Raw genomic sequence first — 14,500 nt, 5'->3', positions numbered from 1 at the left:
ATCATCCATAATTATCCAGAAGGGTTAAGGGCTGTCTTGCAAAGCATGTGAGCTTGCATTCACTGGAAAGGTGGAGGTGTTTAAGCAAAAATAAGAAGTTCATCTAATTAGTGTTTTAGAGAAAATTTTTGCTTTAATGAGAAGTGGAGAAGGCAACCTCTAACCTAATATTTCGCTCCCAAAGTGAAACTTAAATTCCCTCTAGCATTCCTGTACTGATTTAATAAAAATGCAATAAAATATTCTAATCAACGAAAACTTTAAATTATACCTACAATTCTTAACAAAGAAAAATTAAACTTTTGAAATATATGGTCTTAAGATTTCATGTAAAATATTAATGATAATTTAATCAATATGCCCACCAAACAGATATTAAAGAGATTTAGTTGTTTGTTTATTGAGTTACAAAATGGACCCTTTTAAGAGGTAAAATTGTAATTATATGCAGATGACATGATAATATATATAGAAAACCCTAAAGACTCCACACAAAAACTACTAGTACTGGTAAATAAATTCAACAAGGTATCAGGATACAAGATTAACACACAGAAATCTGTTGCATTTCTTTACACTAACAATGAAATACCAGAAAGGGAAAGTAAAAAAAAAAATCTCTTTTAAAATTGCACCCCCTCCCCCCCCCCGAAAAAATACTTAGGAATAAACCCAACCAAGGAGGTGAAAAACTTATATGCTGAGAACTATAAAGCACTGATAAAGGAAACTGATTCAAATAAATGTAAACATATTCTATGTTCTTGGATTGGAAGAATTAATATTGTTAAAACGACCATACTACCCAAAGCAATCTACAGATTTAATGCAATCCCTATCAAATTACCCATGACATTTTTCACAGAACTAAAACAAATAATCCTAAAATTTATATGGAGCCATAAAAGACCCAGAATTGCCAAAGCAATTCTGAGGAGAAAGAACAAAGATGGAGGCATAACCCTCCCAGACTCAGACAAAACTACAAAGCAACAGTAATCAAAACAGTGTGGTATTGGCACAAAAACAGACATATGGATCAATGGAACAGAATAGAGAGCCTAGAAATAAATCCACACACCTACAGTAAATTAAACTTTGAAAAAAGAGGCAAGAACATACAACGGAGAAAAGACAGTCTCTTCAGTAAGTGGTGGTGGGAAAGCAGGACAGCCACATGTAAATCAATGAAGTTAGAACACTCCCTCACACCATATACAAAAATAAACTCAAGATGGCTTAAAGACTTAAATATAAGACATGACACCATAAAACTCCTAGAAGAGACCATAGGCAAAACATTCTCTGACATAAACTGTAGTAATGTTTTCTTAGGTCAGTCTCCCAAGGCAATAGAAATAAAACCAAAAATAAACAAATGGGACCTAATCAAAATTATAAGCTTTTGCAAGGCAAAGGAAACCATAAACAAAACAAAAAGACAACCTACGGACTGGGAGAAAATATTTGCAAACGATGCAACTGACAAGGGCTTAATTTCCAAAATACACAAACAACTCATACAACTCAATAATAATAATTTTAAAAAACCCAATCAAAAAATGGTCAGAAGACCTAAATAGACACTTCTCCAAAGAAGACATACAAATGGCCAATAGGCACATGAAAAAATGCTCAGCATCACTAATTATTAGAGAAATGCAAATCAAAACTACATGAGGGAGAGGAATCAAGATGGTGGATGAGTAAGACGTGGAGTTCACCTCTTCCTACAAATACGTCGAAAACACATCTACAAGTGGAACGACTTGCACAAAACATCTACCAAACACTGGCTGAAGACCTCAGACTTCCTAAAGGGCAAGAAAACCTCCATGTAACCAGGAAGGATAAAAGAAGAAGAAAAGAGAGAGAAAAGAATTGGGATGGGACCTACACCCTAGGGAGGGAGCTGTGAAGGAGGTAAGGTTCCCGCACCCTGGGAAGTCCCCTCACTGGCAGGGAGATCAGCCTGGATGGAAAGGGAGCTTTGGAGCCTTGAGCAGAGTGCAGAAACCGGATTGTGGAAGGCAAAATGGAGAGTGGCCTGAACAGACGTTGGTACCGTCACCTTGTACTCCCCAGGCTGAGACGCTTGTCCACTGGTGTGGGCGGAGGCTGGGTGCTGAAGCTCAGGTTTCGGAGGTCAGACCCAGGGAAAGGACCAGGGTTGGCTGTGTGGAGACAGCCTGAAGAGGCTAGAGTGTGGCAACTGAGGTTGTGCTCAGAGGAAGCCTGGGCCAACCAGAGAGGCAAGGCGCCACTGCTGGGGGGTGTGCAAGGAGAGGGGTGGGACCACTATAGGAGCTTCCTTCCCTGCACGCATGGTCTCAGGCAACAGGACACCACCTACACAAGCTCTGGGGGCAGGTGTGAGCTTCCACTGCCACTGTGGGTTCCAGAGACAGGCAGAGGCCACTGCCACTGTCATTATGGGCTCCAGAGGTGGGCACAGGTAGCCGCCACCACTAAGAGACCTGCGAGCAGGATCCAGTTGCTGTCCCTGCTGTCCTGGGAGGGCGAGGGCCGGCGCTGCAAGACCCATGAATGGGCGCCAAGTGTTGCCCCCACTGTCCCGGGGGGGCGTGGGCCATCGCTACTGTTGGGAAACCTGTGAGCAGGCGGCAATAGCTACCCCCATCATCTGGGGAGTGTGCACAGGCAGCGAGCAGGTGTCAAGCACTGCCCCTGCTGTCCAGGGAGTGTCGTGGGATACACGGGAGGAAAAGTCAATTGCTGTCCCCGCTGTATCAGGTGTGCGCATGGCCTGCTGCACCTACACACCTCATATCAAAGGAATTACAGCTAACACACACTGAGGAAAGAGGCAGCAAGCATCCAAACCAAAAGCAACCTCTCGATTCCCGACAAGATGGCAGAGTAGAAGGACTTGAGCTCACCTCCTCACGTGAAAACACCCAAATCACAACTAACTGCTGAACAACCATGGACAAAAAAGACTGAAACCTACAAAAAAAGATATTTTACATCCAAAGACAAAGAAAAGCCACAACTAGGTGGTATGAGGGGCACTTCTGCAATATAATCAAATCCCATACCAGTCGGATGGGTGACCCACAAACTGGAAAATAATTGTATTACAGAGATTCTCCCACAGGAGTGAGAGTTCTGGGCCCCATGTCAGGCTCCCCAGCCTGAGGGTCTGGAATTGGAGCCCCCAGAGCATTTGGCTTAGAAGGCCAGTGGGCCTTGAGTGTAGGAGCTCCACAGGACTGAGGGAAACAGAGACTCCACTCTTGAGGGCACACACAAGATTTCATGTGTACTGGGACCCAGCACAAAGAAGTGACTTCATAGGAGCGTGGGCTAGACCTACCTGTGGGTTTGGAGGGTCTCCTGTGGAGGCAGGGGTTGTATGTGGCTCACTGTGGGGGTAAGGTCACTGGTGGCAGAAGCCCCAGGGAATACTGATAATCGTGAGCTCTCCTGGAGGCCCCCATTTTGGCACAAAGACCTAGCCCTACAAAACAGCCTACAGGCTCCAGTGCTGGACGCCTCAGGCTAAACAACCAGCAAGACAGGAACACAGCCCCACCCATCAGCAGACAGGCTGCCTAAAGCTGTACTGAGGTCACAGCCACCCCTAAACACACCCCTTGACATGGCCCTGCCCACCAGAGGGACAAGACCCAGCTCCACCCACCAGTGGGCAGGCACCAGTCCCTCCCACCAGGAAGCCTGAACAAGTCTCAGGACCAACCTCACACACCAGGGGCCAGACACCAGAAGCAAGAGGAGCTATGATCCTGCAGCCTGTGGAAAGGAGTCCATCCACACAGAAAGTTTCACAAAATGAGAAGACAGAGAAATATGCTCCAGACAAAGGAACAAGATGAAAACCCAAAAGAATAACTAAGTGAAGTGGAGATAGACAATCTACCTGAAAAATAATTTAGAGTAATGATAGTAAAGATATCCAAGATCTGAGAAAAAGAATGGAGGCACTGATCGAGAAGATACAAGAAATGTTTAACAAAGAGCTAGAAGATTTAAAGAACAAACAAACAGAGATGAACAATACAATAACTGAAATGAAAAACACACTAGAAGGAATCAACAGCAGAATAAATGAGGCAGAAGAACAAAGAAGTAAGCTGGAAGACAGTCGTGGAAATCACTGCTGCAGAACAGAATAAAGAAAAACCAATGAAAAGAAATGAGGACAGTCTCAGAGACCTCTGGGACAACATTAAACGCACCAACATTCGCATTTTAGGGGTCCCAGAAGGAGAAGAGAGACAGAAAGAGCCTGAGAAAATATTTGAAGAGATTATAGCTGGAAACTTCCCTAAAATGAGAAGGGAAACACTCACTCAAGTCCAGGAAGTGCAGAAAGTCCCATATAAGATAAACCCAAGGAGGAACACACCAAGACATATATTAATCAAACTGACAAAATTAAAGACAAAGAAGAAATATTAAAAGCAACAAGGGAAAAGCAACAAATAACATACAAGGGAATCCCCATAAGGTTATCAGTTGATTTTTCAGCGGAAACTCTGCAGGCCAGAAGGGAGTGGCATGATATATTTAAAATGATGAAAAGGAAAAACCTACAACCAAGAATAGTCTACCCAGCAAGCTCCTCATTCAGATTTGATGGAGAAATCAAAAGCTTTACAGAGAAGCAAAACCTAAGCGAATTCAGCACCACCAAACCAGCTTTACAACAATCCTAAAGGAGCTTCTCTAGGCAAAGGCCACAACTAGAAACAAGAAAATTACAAATGGGAAAGCTCACTGGTAAAGGCAAATATAAAGTAAAGGTAGGAAATCATCCACACACAAATATGATATCAAAGCCAGCAACTGTGAGAAGAGGAGAGTACAAATGCAGGATATTGGAAATGCATTAGAAATTAAGAGACCAGAAACTTAAACAATCATATATATATAGACTGCTATATCAAAACCTCACGGGAACTGCAAACCAAAAATCTACAGTAGATACATACACAAAAAAGAGAAAGCTATCCAGACACAACACTAAAGATAGTTACCAAATCACAAGACAAGAGAACAAAAGAGAAGGAAGAAAAAAGACCTACAAAAACAAATCCAAAACAATTAACAAAATGGCATTAAGAACATACATATCAATAATTACCCTAAATGTAAATGGATTAAATACACCAACCAAAAGACATAGACTGGCTGCATGGATACTAAAACAAGACCCGTATGTATGCTGTCTATAAGAGACCCATTTCAGATCTAGGGACGCATACAGACTGAAAGTGAGGGAATTGGAAAAAGGTATCCTATGCAAATGGAAATCAAAGGAAAGCTGGAGTAGCAATACTCATATCAGACAAAATAGACTTTAAAATAAAGACTGTTACAAGAGACAAAGAAGGACATTATATAGTGATCAAGGGATCAATCCAAGAAGATATAACAATCGTAAATATATATGCACCCAACATAGGAGCGCCTCAATATATAAGGCAAATGCCAAGAACCATAAAAGGAGAAACTGACAGTAACACAATAATAGTGGGGGACTTTAACAAACCACTTTCATCGATGGACAGGTGATCCAGACAGAAAATCAATAAGGAAACACAGGCCTTAAATGACACATTGGATCAGATGGACTTAATTTATATTTATATAATATATATAAATATATATTTCCATCCAAAAGCAGCATAAATATATATAAATATATACTTCCATCTGAAAGCAGCAGAATACAATTTCTTCTCAAGTGCACATGAAACATTCTCCAGGATAGATCACCTCTTGGGCCACACATCAAGCCTCAGCAAATTTAAGAAAACTGAAATCATATCAAGCATCTTTTCTGACCACAACACTATGAGGTTGGAAATCAACTACAGGAAAAAACACAAATATGTGGAGGCTAAACAATATGTTCCTAAACGACCAGTGGATCACTGAAGAAATCGAAGAGGAAATCAAAAAAATACCTAGAGACAATTGCAACGAAAGACAAAGATCCAAAACCTATGGGACACAGCAAAAGCAGTTCTAAGAGGGACGTTTATAGGAATATAATCTTACCTCAGAAAACAAGAAAAATCTCAAATAAACAACCTAACCTTACACTTAAAGCAACCAGAGAAAGAAGAACAAACAAAACCCAAAGTTAGTAGAAGGAAAGAAATCATAAAGATCAGAGCAGAAATAAATGAAATAGATGAAGAAAACAGAAAAAAATCAATGAGCCTAAAAGCTGGTTCTTTGAAAGGATAAACAAAATTGATAATCCTTTAGCCAGGCTCATCAAGAAAAAAAGGGAGAGGGTTTAAAACAATAAAATTAGAAATGAAATAGAAGTTACAACTGACACCACAGAAATACAAAGGATCATAAGAGACTATTACAAACAACTACATGCCAATAAAATGGACAACCTAGAAGAAATGGACAAATTCTTAGAAAGGTACAACCTTCTAAGACTGAACCAGAAAGAAACAGAAAATATGAACAAACCACTCACAAGTACTGAAAATGAAACAGTAATTTAAAAACTTCCAATGAAGAAAAGTCCAGGACCAGATGGCTTCACAGGCAAATTCTATTAAACATTTAGAGAAGAGTTAACACCTATCCTCCTGAAACTCTTCCTAAAAATTGCAGAGGAAGGAACATTCCCAAGTTCATTCTAAGAGGCCACAATCATCCTGATACCAAAATCAGACAAAGATACCACAAAAAAAGAAAATTACAGGCCAATATCATTGATGAACATAGACACAAAAATCCTCAACAAAATACTAGCAATTCGAATACAACAATACATTAAAAGGATAATACACCATTATCAAGTGGGATTTATCCCAGGGATGCAAGGATTCTTCAATATCCACAAATCAGTCAGTGATACACCACACTAACAAACTGAAGAATAAAACCCATATGATCGTCTCAATAGATGCAGAAAAAACTTCTGACAAAATTCAACACCCATTTATGATAAAAACTCTCCAGCAAGTGGGCATAGAGGGAACTTACCTCAACATAATAAAGGCCATATATGACAAACCCACAGCTAACATCTTTCTCAATGGTGAAAGGCCGAAAGCATTCCCTCTAAGATCAGGAACAAGACAAGGATGTCCACTGTCATCACTTTCATTCAACGTAGTTTTGGAAGTCCTAGCCATGGCAATCAGAGAAGAAAAAGAAATAAAAGGAATCCAAATTAGAAAAGAAGAAGTAAAACTGTCACTGTTTGAAGATGACAAGATACTATACATAGAAAAATCCTACAGATGCTACTAGAAAACTACTAGAGCTCATCAATGAATTTGGTAAAGTTTCAGGATACAAAATTAATACACAGAAATCTCTTGCATTCCTATGCACTAACAGCAAAAGATCAGAAAGAGAAACTAAGGGAACAATTCCATTTACCATTGCATCAAAAAGAATAAAATACGTAGGAATAAACCTACCTAAGGAGGCAAAAGACCTGTACTCTGAAAACCATAAGATGCTCATGAAAGGAACCGAAGATGACACAGATGGAAAGATATACCATGTTCTTGGATTGGAAGAATCAATAGTGTCAAAATGACTATACTACCAAAGGCAATCTATAGAGTCAATGCAATTCCTATCAAATTACCAATGGCATTTTTCACAAAACTAGAACAAAAAAATTTTTTAATTTGTATGGGAACACAAAGACCCCGAATAGTGAAAACAATCTTGAGAAAGAAAAACGGAGTTGGAGGAATCAGGCTCCCTGACTTCAGACTAAACTACAAAGCTACAGTAATCAACACAGTATGGTACTGGTGCAAAAACAGAAATATAGATCAATGGAACAGGATAGAAAACCCAGAGATAAACCCATGCACCTATGGTCAATTAATCTACAACAAAGGAGGCAAGAATATACAATGGAGAAAAGACAGTCTCTTCAATAAATGGTGCTGGGAAAACTGGACAGCTACATGTAAAAGAATGAAATTAGAACATTCTCTAACACCATGCACAAAAATAAACTCAAAATGGATTAAAGACCTAAATGTAAGGCCAGACACTATAAAACTCGTAGAGGAAAACATAGGCAAAACACTCTTTGATGTAAATCACAGCAAGATCTTTTTTGATCCACCTCCTAGAGTAATGAAAAGAAAAACAAAAATAAATAAACGGGACCTAATTAAACTTAAAAGGTTTTGCACAACAAAGGAAACCATAAAAGCAAAAAGACAACCCACAGAATGGGAGAAAACATTTGCAAAGGAAGCAACTGACAAGGGATTAATCTCCAAAATATACAAACAGTTCATGTAGCTCTATTTCAAAAAACAAACAACCCAATCAAAAAATGTGCAGACCTGGGCTCCCCTGGTGGCGCAGTGGTTGAGAGTCTGCCTGCTGATGCAGGGGACATGGGTTCGTGCCCTGGTCCGGGAAGATCCCACATGCTGCGGAGCGGCTAGGCCCATGAGCCATGGCCGCTGAGCCTGAGTGTCCGGAGCCTCTGCTCTGCAACGGGAGAGGCCCACGTACCGCAAAAAAAAAAAAAAAATGTTTAGACCTAAACAGACATTTCTCCAAAGAAGACATACAGATGGCCAAACAAGCACAAGAAAAGATGCTCAACATCGCTAATTATTAGAAAAATGCAAATCAAACCTACACCTCACACCGGTCAGAATGGCCATCATCAAAAAATCTACAAACAATAAATGCAGGAGAGGGTGTGGAGAAAAGGAAACCCTCCTACACTCTTGGTGGGAATGTAAATTGGTACAGTCACTATGGATAACAAAATAAAGGTTCCTTAAAAAACTAAAAATAGAGCTACCATATGATCCAACAATCCCACTCCTGGGCATATATGCAGAGAAAACCATAATTTGAAAACATACATGCACCCCAATATCCATTGCAGTGCTATTTACAATAGCCAGGACATGGAAGCAACCTAAATCTCCATCAATGGATGAATGGATAAAGAAAATGTGGTACATATATACAATGGAATATTACTCAGCCATAAAAAGAACGAAATATAATGCCATTTGCTGCAACATGGATGGACCTAGATTTTGTCATACTGACTGAATTAAGTCAGACAGAGAAAGACAAATATCATATGATATCACTGATATGTGAAATCTAAAAAAATGGTACAAATGAACTTATTTACAAAATAGAAATAGAGTCACAGATGTAGGAAACAAACTTATGGTTACCAAGGGGAAAAGGGGGAGAGGGATAAATTGGGAGATTGGGATTGACATATACACACTACTATATATAAAATAGTTAATATTGGCCTACTGTACAGCACAGGGAACACTACTCAGTACACTGTAATGGCCTGTATGGGAAAAGAATCTAAGAAAGAGTGGATATATGTATATGTATAACTGATTCACTTTGCTGTACACCTGAAATTGAAGTAATCAAGTAAGTCAGACAGAGAAAAACAAACACCATATGCATCACTAATACATGGAATCTAAAAAAATAAACTAGTGAATATAACAAAAAAGAAATAGACTCACAGATATAACAGAGATCAAATTGGTGGTTACCAGTGGGGAGGGGGAAAAGGGCAGGGGCAAGATAGGGATAGGGCATTAAGATATACAAACTATTGCGTATAAAATAGGTAAGCTATGAGGATATATTGTACAACAAAGGGAATATAGCCAATATTTTATAATAACTATAAATGGAGTACAACCTTTAAAAATTATAAATCACTATGTTGTACACCTGAAACATATAATATTGAACATCAATTATACCTCAATAAACAGTACCTCCCCCCCACAAAGAAAAGCAAATGGTCCCTTTTGTTTCTGCATTGTTTTGAACTGGTGTCCTAACTTTGAATAAAATTTATAATTTGAGGCAGCATATTAACTTGTTATCTTATAATTCCACTTGGTATCAGGTATCTGGGAAACCTGATTATTAACTCCTCAGATTAAAAGGGAACACTATCTAGAGACTACTGAAAGAGCATGGAAAATTGGTCCTCGGGCTTCCCTGGTGGCGCAGCGGTTGAGAGTCTGCCTGCCAATGCAGGGGACATGGGTTCGTGCCCCGGTCCGGGAAGATCCCACACGCCGCGGAGTGGCTGGGCCCGTGAGCCATGGCCGCTGACCCTGCACGTCCAGAGCCTGTACTCCGCAATGGGAGAGGCCACAACAGTGAGAGGCCCACATACCGCAAAAAAAAAAAAGGAAAATTGGTTCTCAACCTGGTTCAGTGGAGAGGGCCCAGGATTTACAATTCATTTTGAATACCATAAAATGATAAATGTCAACGTCCATCATGGGCATAAAAATATGACTCTGTGATCTACATGCAATAAAACCACAATCAAGGGTGCATGCATGTTCATGAAACAATCTGCTGAGGCCACCCTCTTGTCACCTGCCACAGGTTTTTCAATGTTCCTCTTTGGTGACTAGGCACGTTCTTCTATCACAGCACATATCATCAGTTAGGTCACTTGACCATCCCCCTCTATGAGCTTCTTGAGGGTAGTAGCTGTGTTCTCTCTTCTGGCATATACATAAGCACACAATAAATGTTTATGAATGGATACAGTAAATATTGCTGACAGTTTCTGGTTTTTTATTATTAACTTAGTATTCTTTTGAGTTTTGTTAACTTGTTCAGTCATCTACTAGTTGCAGAGAAGCTGAAGTTAAAAAAAATACATGGAAGAAAAAATATAAAATTGTAAAAATGTATCATTAATGTTTATGTAAATTGAGAAATTTTCATTATTTGGTATAAGCAAAATACTTCCCTCTAGAAAATGAAACAGTAGTATTGAACAGGAGCTTAATTTGCAAACCACTGGCATAGAATTCAGCAAAAGATAAATCTCTGGTCAAGACTTCTCAAAGAACTGGCAGCTCTCATACTATTGTGCCCCTATAATTTAGTCCTTTCAAGCAGGATAACAATGTGCTTTCAAAAAAACATTTGAAGGATTTTCTAAATAAAGAATAATTGTTATTTTGAAACTCTTAAGAATATCAAGGATTCCAAAAATGCCACATTCCCTAGTGGGTGGTAACATAACACTTGATCACTGCTTTTTCTAACAAAATGAATTGCTGTAGTTCAAATATTCTTTGTAAAGCTATAAAAATCACATCATGGGTAACTGGAAAAAAAAAACCTTCATGAAAATTTAAACCATATCCATTCATAAAAGGATTAAAGCAAAGATGAAAAGCCTGGAAGTACAAGATGACTAGCTCACAAATACTGCAGTATTTAGAAAACCTCTCTGAGACCTCCATGAAATCTTGTATCAACTTTTTTAGTTACAGAAGAGATATTTATAGTTGAAATAATCATCAACTATTTTCACTGTGAACTCCATTTTAGCATCAGTGAAAAAAACTAAGTACTAAAAACTAGGTCCCTATTTTATTACTCATTGTTTACTCAAACTCTAGATCTGTAAACAGATTATCAGCTGTCCTGCAAGACAAGAAAGTAACAGCAGTTATTACAGACCATAGTGAAACTATCAGACTAGTCAGAGCCACTGTAGAGTCTAGAATGTCTGTTCCGGGGTCAAAGACCTTAATCAGACAAAAATTTTATGCAAAGAAAAACTACAAAAGGATAGTACTTGGAGACTGAAAACATGGGTTTCTGATATCACCAGGGTGTTTACTAAATACATTTCATATGTGGAAAATGCACTAACTAGACTTGTAAGAATTTTCTCTGGACATTCTCTGCCTTTGGGGGAAGAGAAAGGGAAAGGAAGTGTGTCAAGTGCTTAAATGTGAACTTAGAAGGATCAGACAACACACATCAAATATAAAACTCACTTCTATCAAATGACAAAGAACACATTTTGGAAACACACAAGCATATCCTGGAGGGAAATATTTAGAAACTGCAGCCAGGCAGCATCAGAGGAAAGGAGAAATATTCATACTATTTTTGAGTTCTTAATTCAGAAAGCATCACTTCTTAGAGGGCTTTCCAATATAGAGGCGACTAATTTAGGATCGTTGGTCCGGGGCACCTCATGTGCCAGATGAAATTCAGAACGGATGGAGCTCATTTTATAGCAGGAAGAATGGGCGCGCGGGGAGGGGGGGAGGTGGAAAAGAATCACTTCATGCATAAGATCTAAGAGTTATAAGCCATAGGAAGTGTCACGGCCGCTTTAGAAATACGCCAGAGATGAGAACTGCATCACCTGGCACGGTGAAATAGGACAGGGTCAGAACACGGACGTACACTGCAATTTTCAAGGGGCTGGGGATAAATTTGAACAATAATAGTAAACTCACATTCTGTAACACGATAAAAATAACAAAGAAATCATTTCAAAAGCGACACAGAAAGTTTCCTTTCCAAGAATGAATACTACAATTAGTAGCCAGAAAACTTCTGGTCTCTGCCGGGTCTCACGGTGGCTGGTTCGACAAGGCCAGGCCTTTGGCAAGGGGAGCTGCCTAAGCTAATTTAGAACGGGAGGACGGGTTAAGTGGACGGACTTGGCCATTTCTGAGCCATCACCCAGGCAAGGGTTTCTAACTGGGGTGTCCAGGGCGGGGCGCGCGCACAGGTTTCTAGCCTCACTCGCGCGTTAACTCAACACACCCACCACCCTTCCGCCACCACCCCGCCTCAAGTGCACCTGCACTCGGAACCAACAGCTACGTCTGCTGGCCGACTGACTGCGCTGGCGGCAACATTCAAAAGAGGATCCGCGCTCGAGGAGGAAAAGCTGTCTCCTGATCCCCCTGAACCACTCCCCCCCGCCCCGCCCAAAACGGGACAAGCCACTTCCACGCTCTGTCACTGGAAGCCACTGGCTTAGAGACAGTATGACCACGGAAGGGCCTCCCAAGCCAGCTCCACACCCTAAGCCGAGGCCTAGAGACGGCGGCGGCGGGTCGGGGCTTGTCTCCCCACGAAAGCCCGGCGCGGCAGTCGAGGCCTGGCCCGCGTTTCTCCTCCCTGTCCGAGGGCTGTGGGGCAGCGCAGGGGAAGCGGCCACAGACCAGCGCTACGGAGCTCACCCCAGGTTCAAGGCATCGCGCTTCCGGCAGCAGCAGCGAACCCTCAGCCAGCCTCTCAGACCCGCAGGCGGCGGCGGCGGCGGCGGCGGCTCCGGCCGTTACCCTGTCGCACCTCAGTGACGTACAAGGCGTGCACCACCACCCCCGCCCCAGCGCGTTGCTTAGAAACGGTGCCCAACCTTCCTCCCCAGAACTTCCGCTAGCTAGCTCAGCTTCTCCTGAGGACCTGCGAGGCCCCGGCCCCGGAGGCCGTCCGATAGGGAAGTGTGGCGGCGGAGGCCTAGGAGGAGGCCGTGCCCTAGGGGCGGCGGAAGAGGCCTCGCCTGGCAGGCTCCTCGAGGCTAAGGCTCCGTGGGGCCTCAGTGGGTGCGGCCTGGCGGGTGCTGGCTCTCCTGGCCCCATCCCCTGAGCGAGAACCCAGAGGGTGGCAAAGGCACTGCGAGCCCCGGTTTGGTCAAGGGTTGGATTCCAAGCCACTACTTATTAGGCCTCCAACCTCCCACTGGTTATAGCTACACAAAGAGCATCTCGTTTCTTTATCATGAAAGGGGCCCATTATGCTCACCTAGCTAGATTAAGAAGCATAAAAGAGAATATATAGGAAGTAACCAGCACAGAGTCCAAAATGGTAAGCCCTAGTAAATGGCAACTATTATTATTATGAACACATGTTGGCGAGATCATGGCTTTTCAGAACGTCCGTAGTGGATAATTGCTGTATATTAAGCATCTGTTGTGTGCCAAATACTATACTAGGCACTTTATAGGCATTGCTCTTGTTTAAATAGTTCGCTTAAAGTTGCACAGCCAATAAACAGCAGAGCAAGGGTTTAGACCCAGGTATGCCTCTCACTATCGCCTTTATGCTTAGCAGCTAAATTAAACTACTTCTTATGCTTGTACATGTTGCCACACTCATCCTTCCCCAGTCACTTGTAGATTTACCTTGTGAGAACTAATCTTGCCCTCTAATAATAGATAATATTTGTTGATAATTTACTATGTGCCAAGGCCTGTTCTGAGTACTTTAAAGGTATTAATTCATTTAATCTGCACAGCAGTCCTATGAGGAAGGTATTATTAATACTCCCATTTTACAGTTGAAGAAACAAGCTTAAAGTCAAGTTTTCCGAGGTCAACCAGTCAGTAAGGAGCAGAGGCAGATTCAAACCCAAGCTGACTGAACCCTGAGCCTGTGCTTTTTAAAATATATGTATTTTAAATTTATTTATTTAATTTATTTATTTTTGGCTGCATTGGGTCTTCGTTGCTGCGCATGGGCTTTCTCTAGCTGCAGTCAGCGGGGGCTACTCTTCGTTGTGGTCTGTGGGCTTCTCACTGCCATGGCTTCTCTTGTTGTGGCCTGCGGGCTCTAGAGCGCAGGCTCAGTAGTTATGGCACACAGGTTTAGTTGCTGCGCGTCATGTGGGATCTTCCCAGACCAGGGCTCAAACCCGTGTCTGCTGAAT

At 41.5% G+C, this 14,500-nt stretch overlaps 1 protein-coding gene across 8 annotated transcripts in view; it reads right to left on the bottom strand.

The window, feature by feature from the left end:
• Window positions 1-13,138, bottom strand: part of RNF141 (ring finger protein 141) — a 58,549-nt gene extending 45,411 nt beyond the window's left edge. For 4 of the 8 annotated variants that reach the window (XR_016393820.1, XM_089915168.1, XM_089915165.1 and 1 more), the window contains exon 1: window positions 8,340-12,439. Coding sequence is in view for 4 of the 8 variants with exons in the window: in XM_089915168.1 (XP_089771294.1) it covers window positions 8,340-8,450 (111 nt within the window). In the remaining 4 variants the exon portion in view is untranslated. Of the gene's footprint in view, window positions 1-7,002; window positions 7,147-8,339; window positions 12,440-13,031 lie in introns of those variants that run through there. The other 4 variants (XM_089915170.1, XM_089915164.1, XM_089915169.1 and 1 more) reach the window with 4 other exon arrangements.
• Between the last annotated feature and the right edge of the window lie 1,362 nt (window positions 13,139-14,500).

The sequence above is a fragment of the Delphinapterus leucas genome, chromosome 7 (assembly GCF_059928025.1).
Source record: "Delphinapterus leucas isolate spDelLeu-1000000601 "Yukka" chromosome 7, BTC_Dleu_Yukka2, whole genome shotgun sequence".
Taxonomy (NCBI): domain Eukaryota; kingdom Metazoa; phylum Chordata; class Mammalia; order Artiodactyla; family Monodontidae; genus Delphinapterus; species Delphinapterus leucas.
Note: the sequence above shows the minus strand (reverse complement) of the source record. Positions and strands in the feature narration are given on the sequence as shown.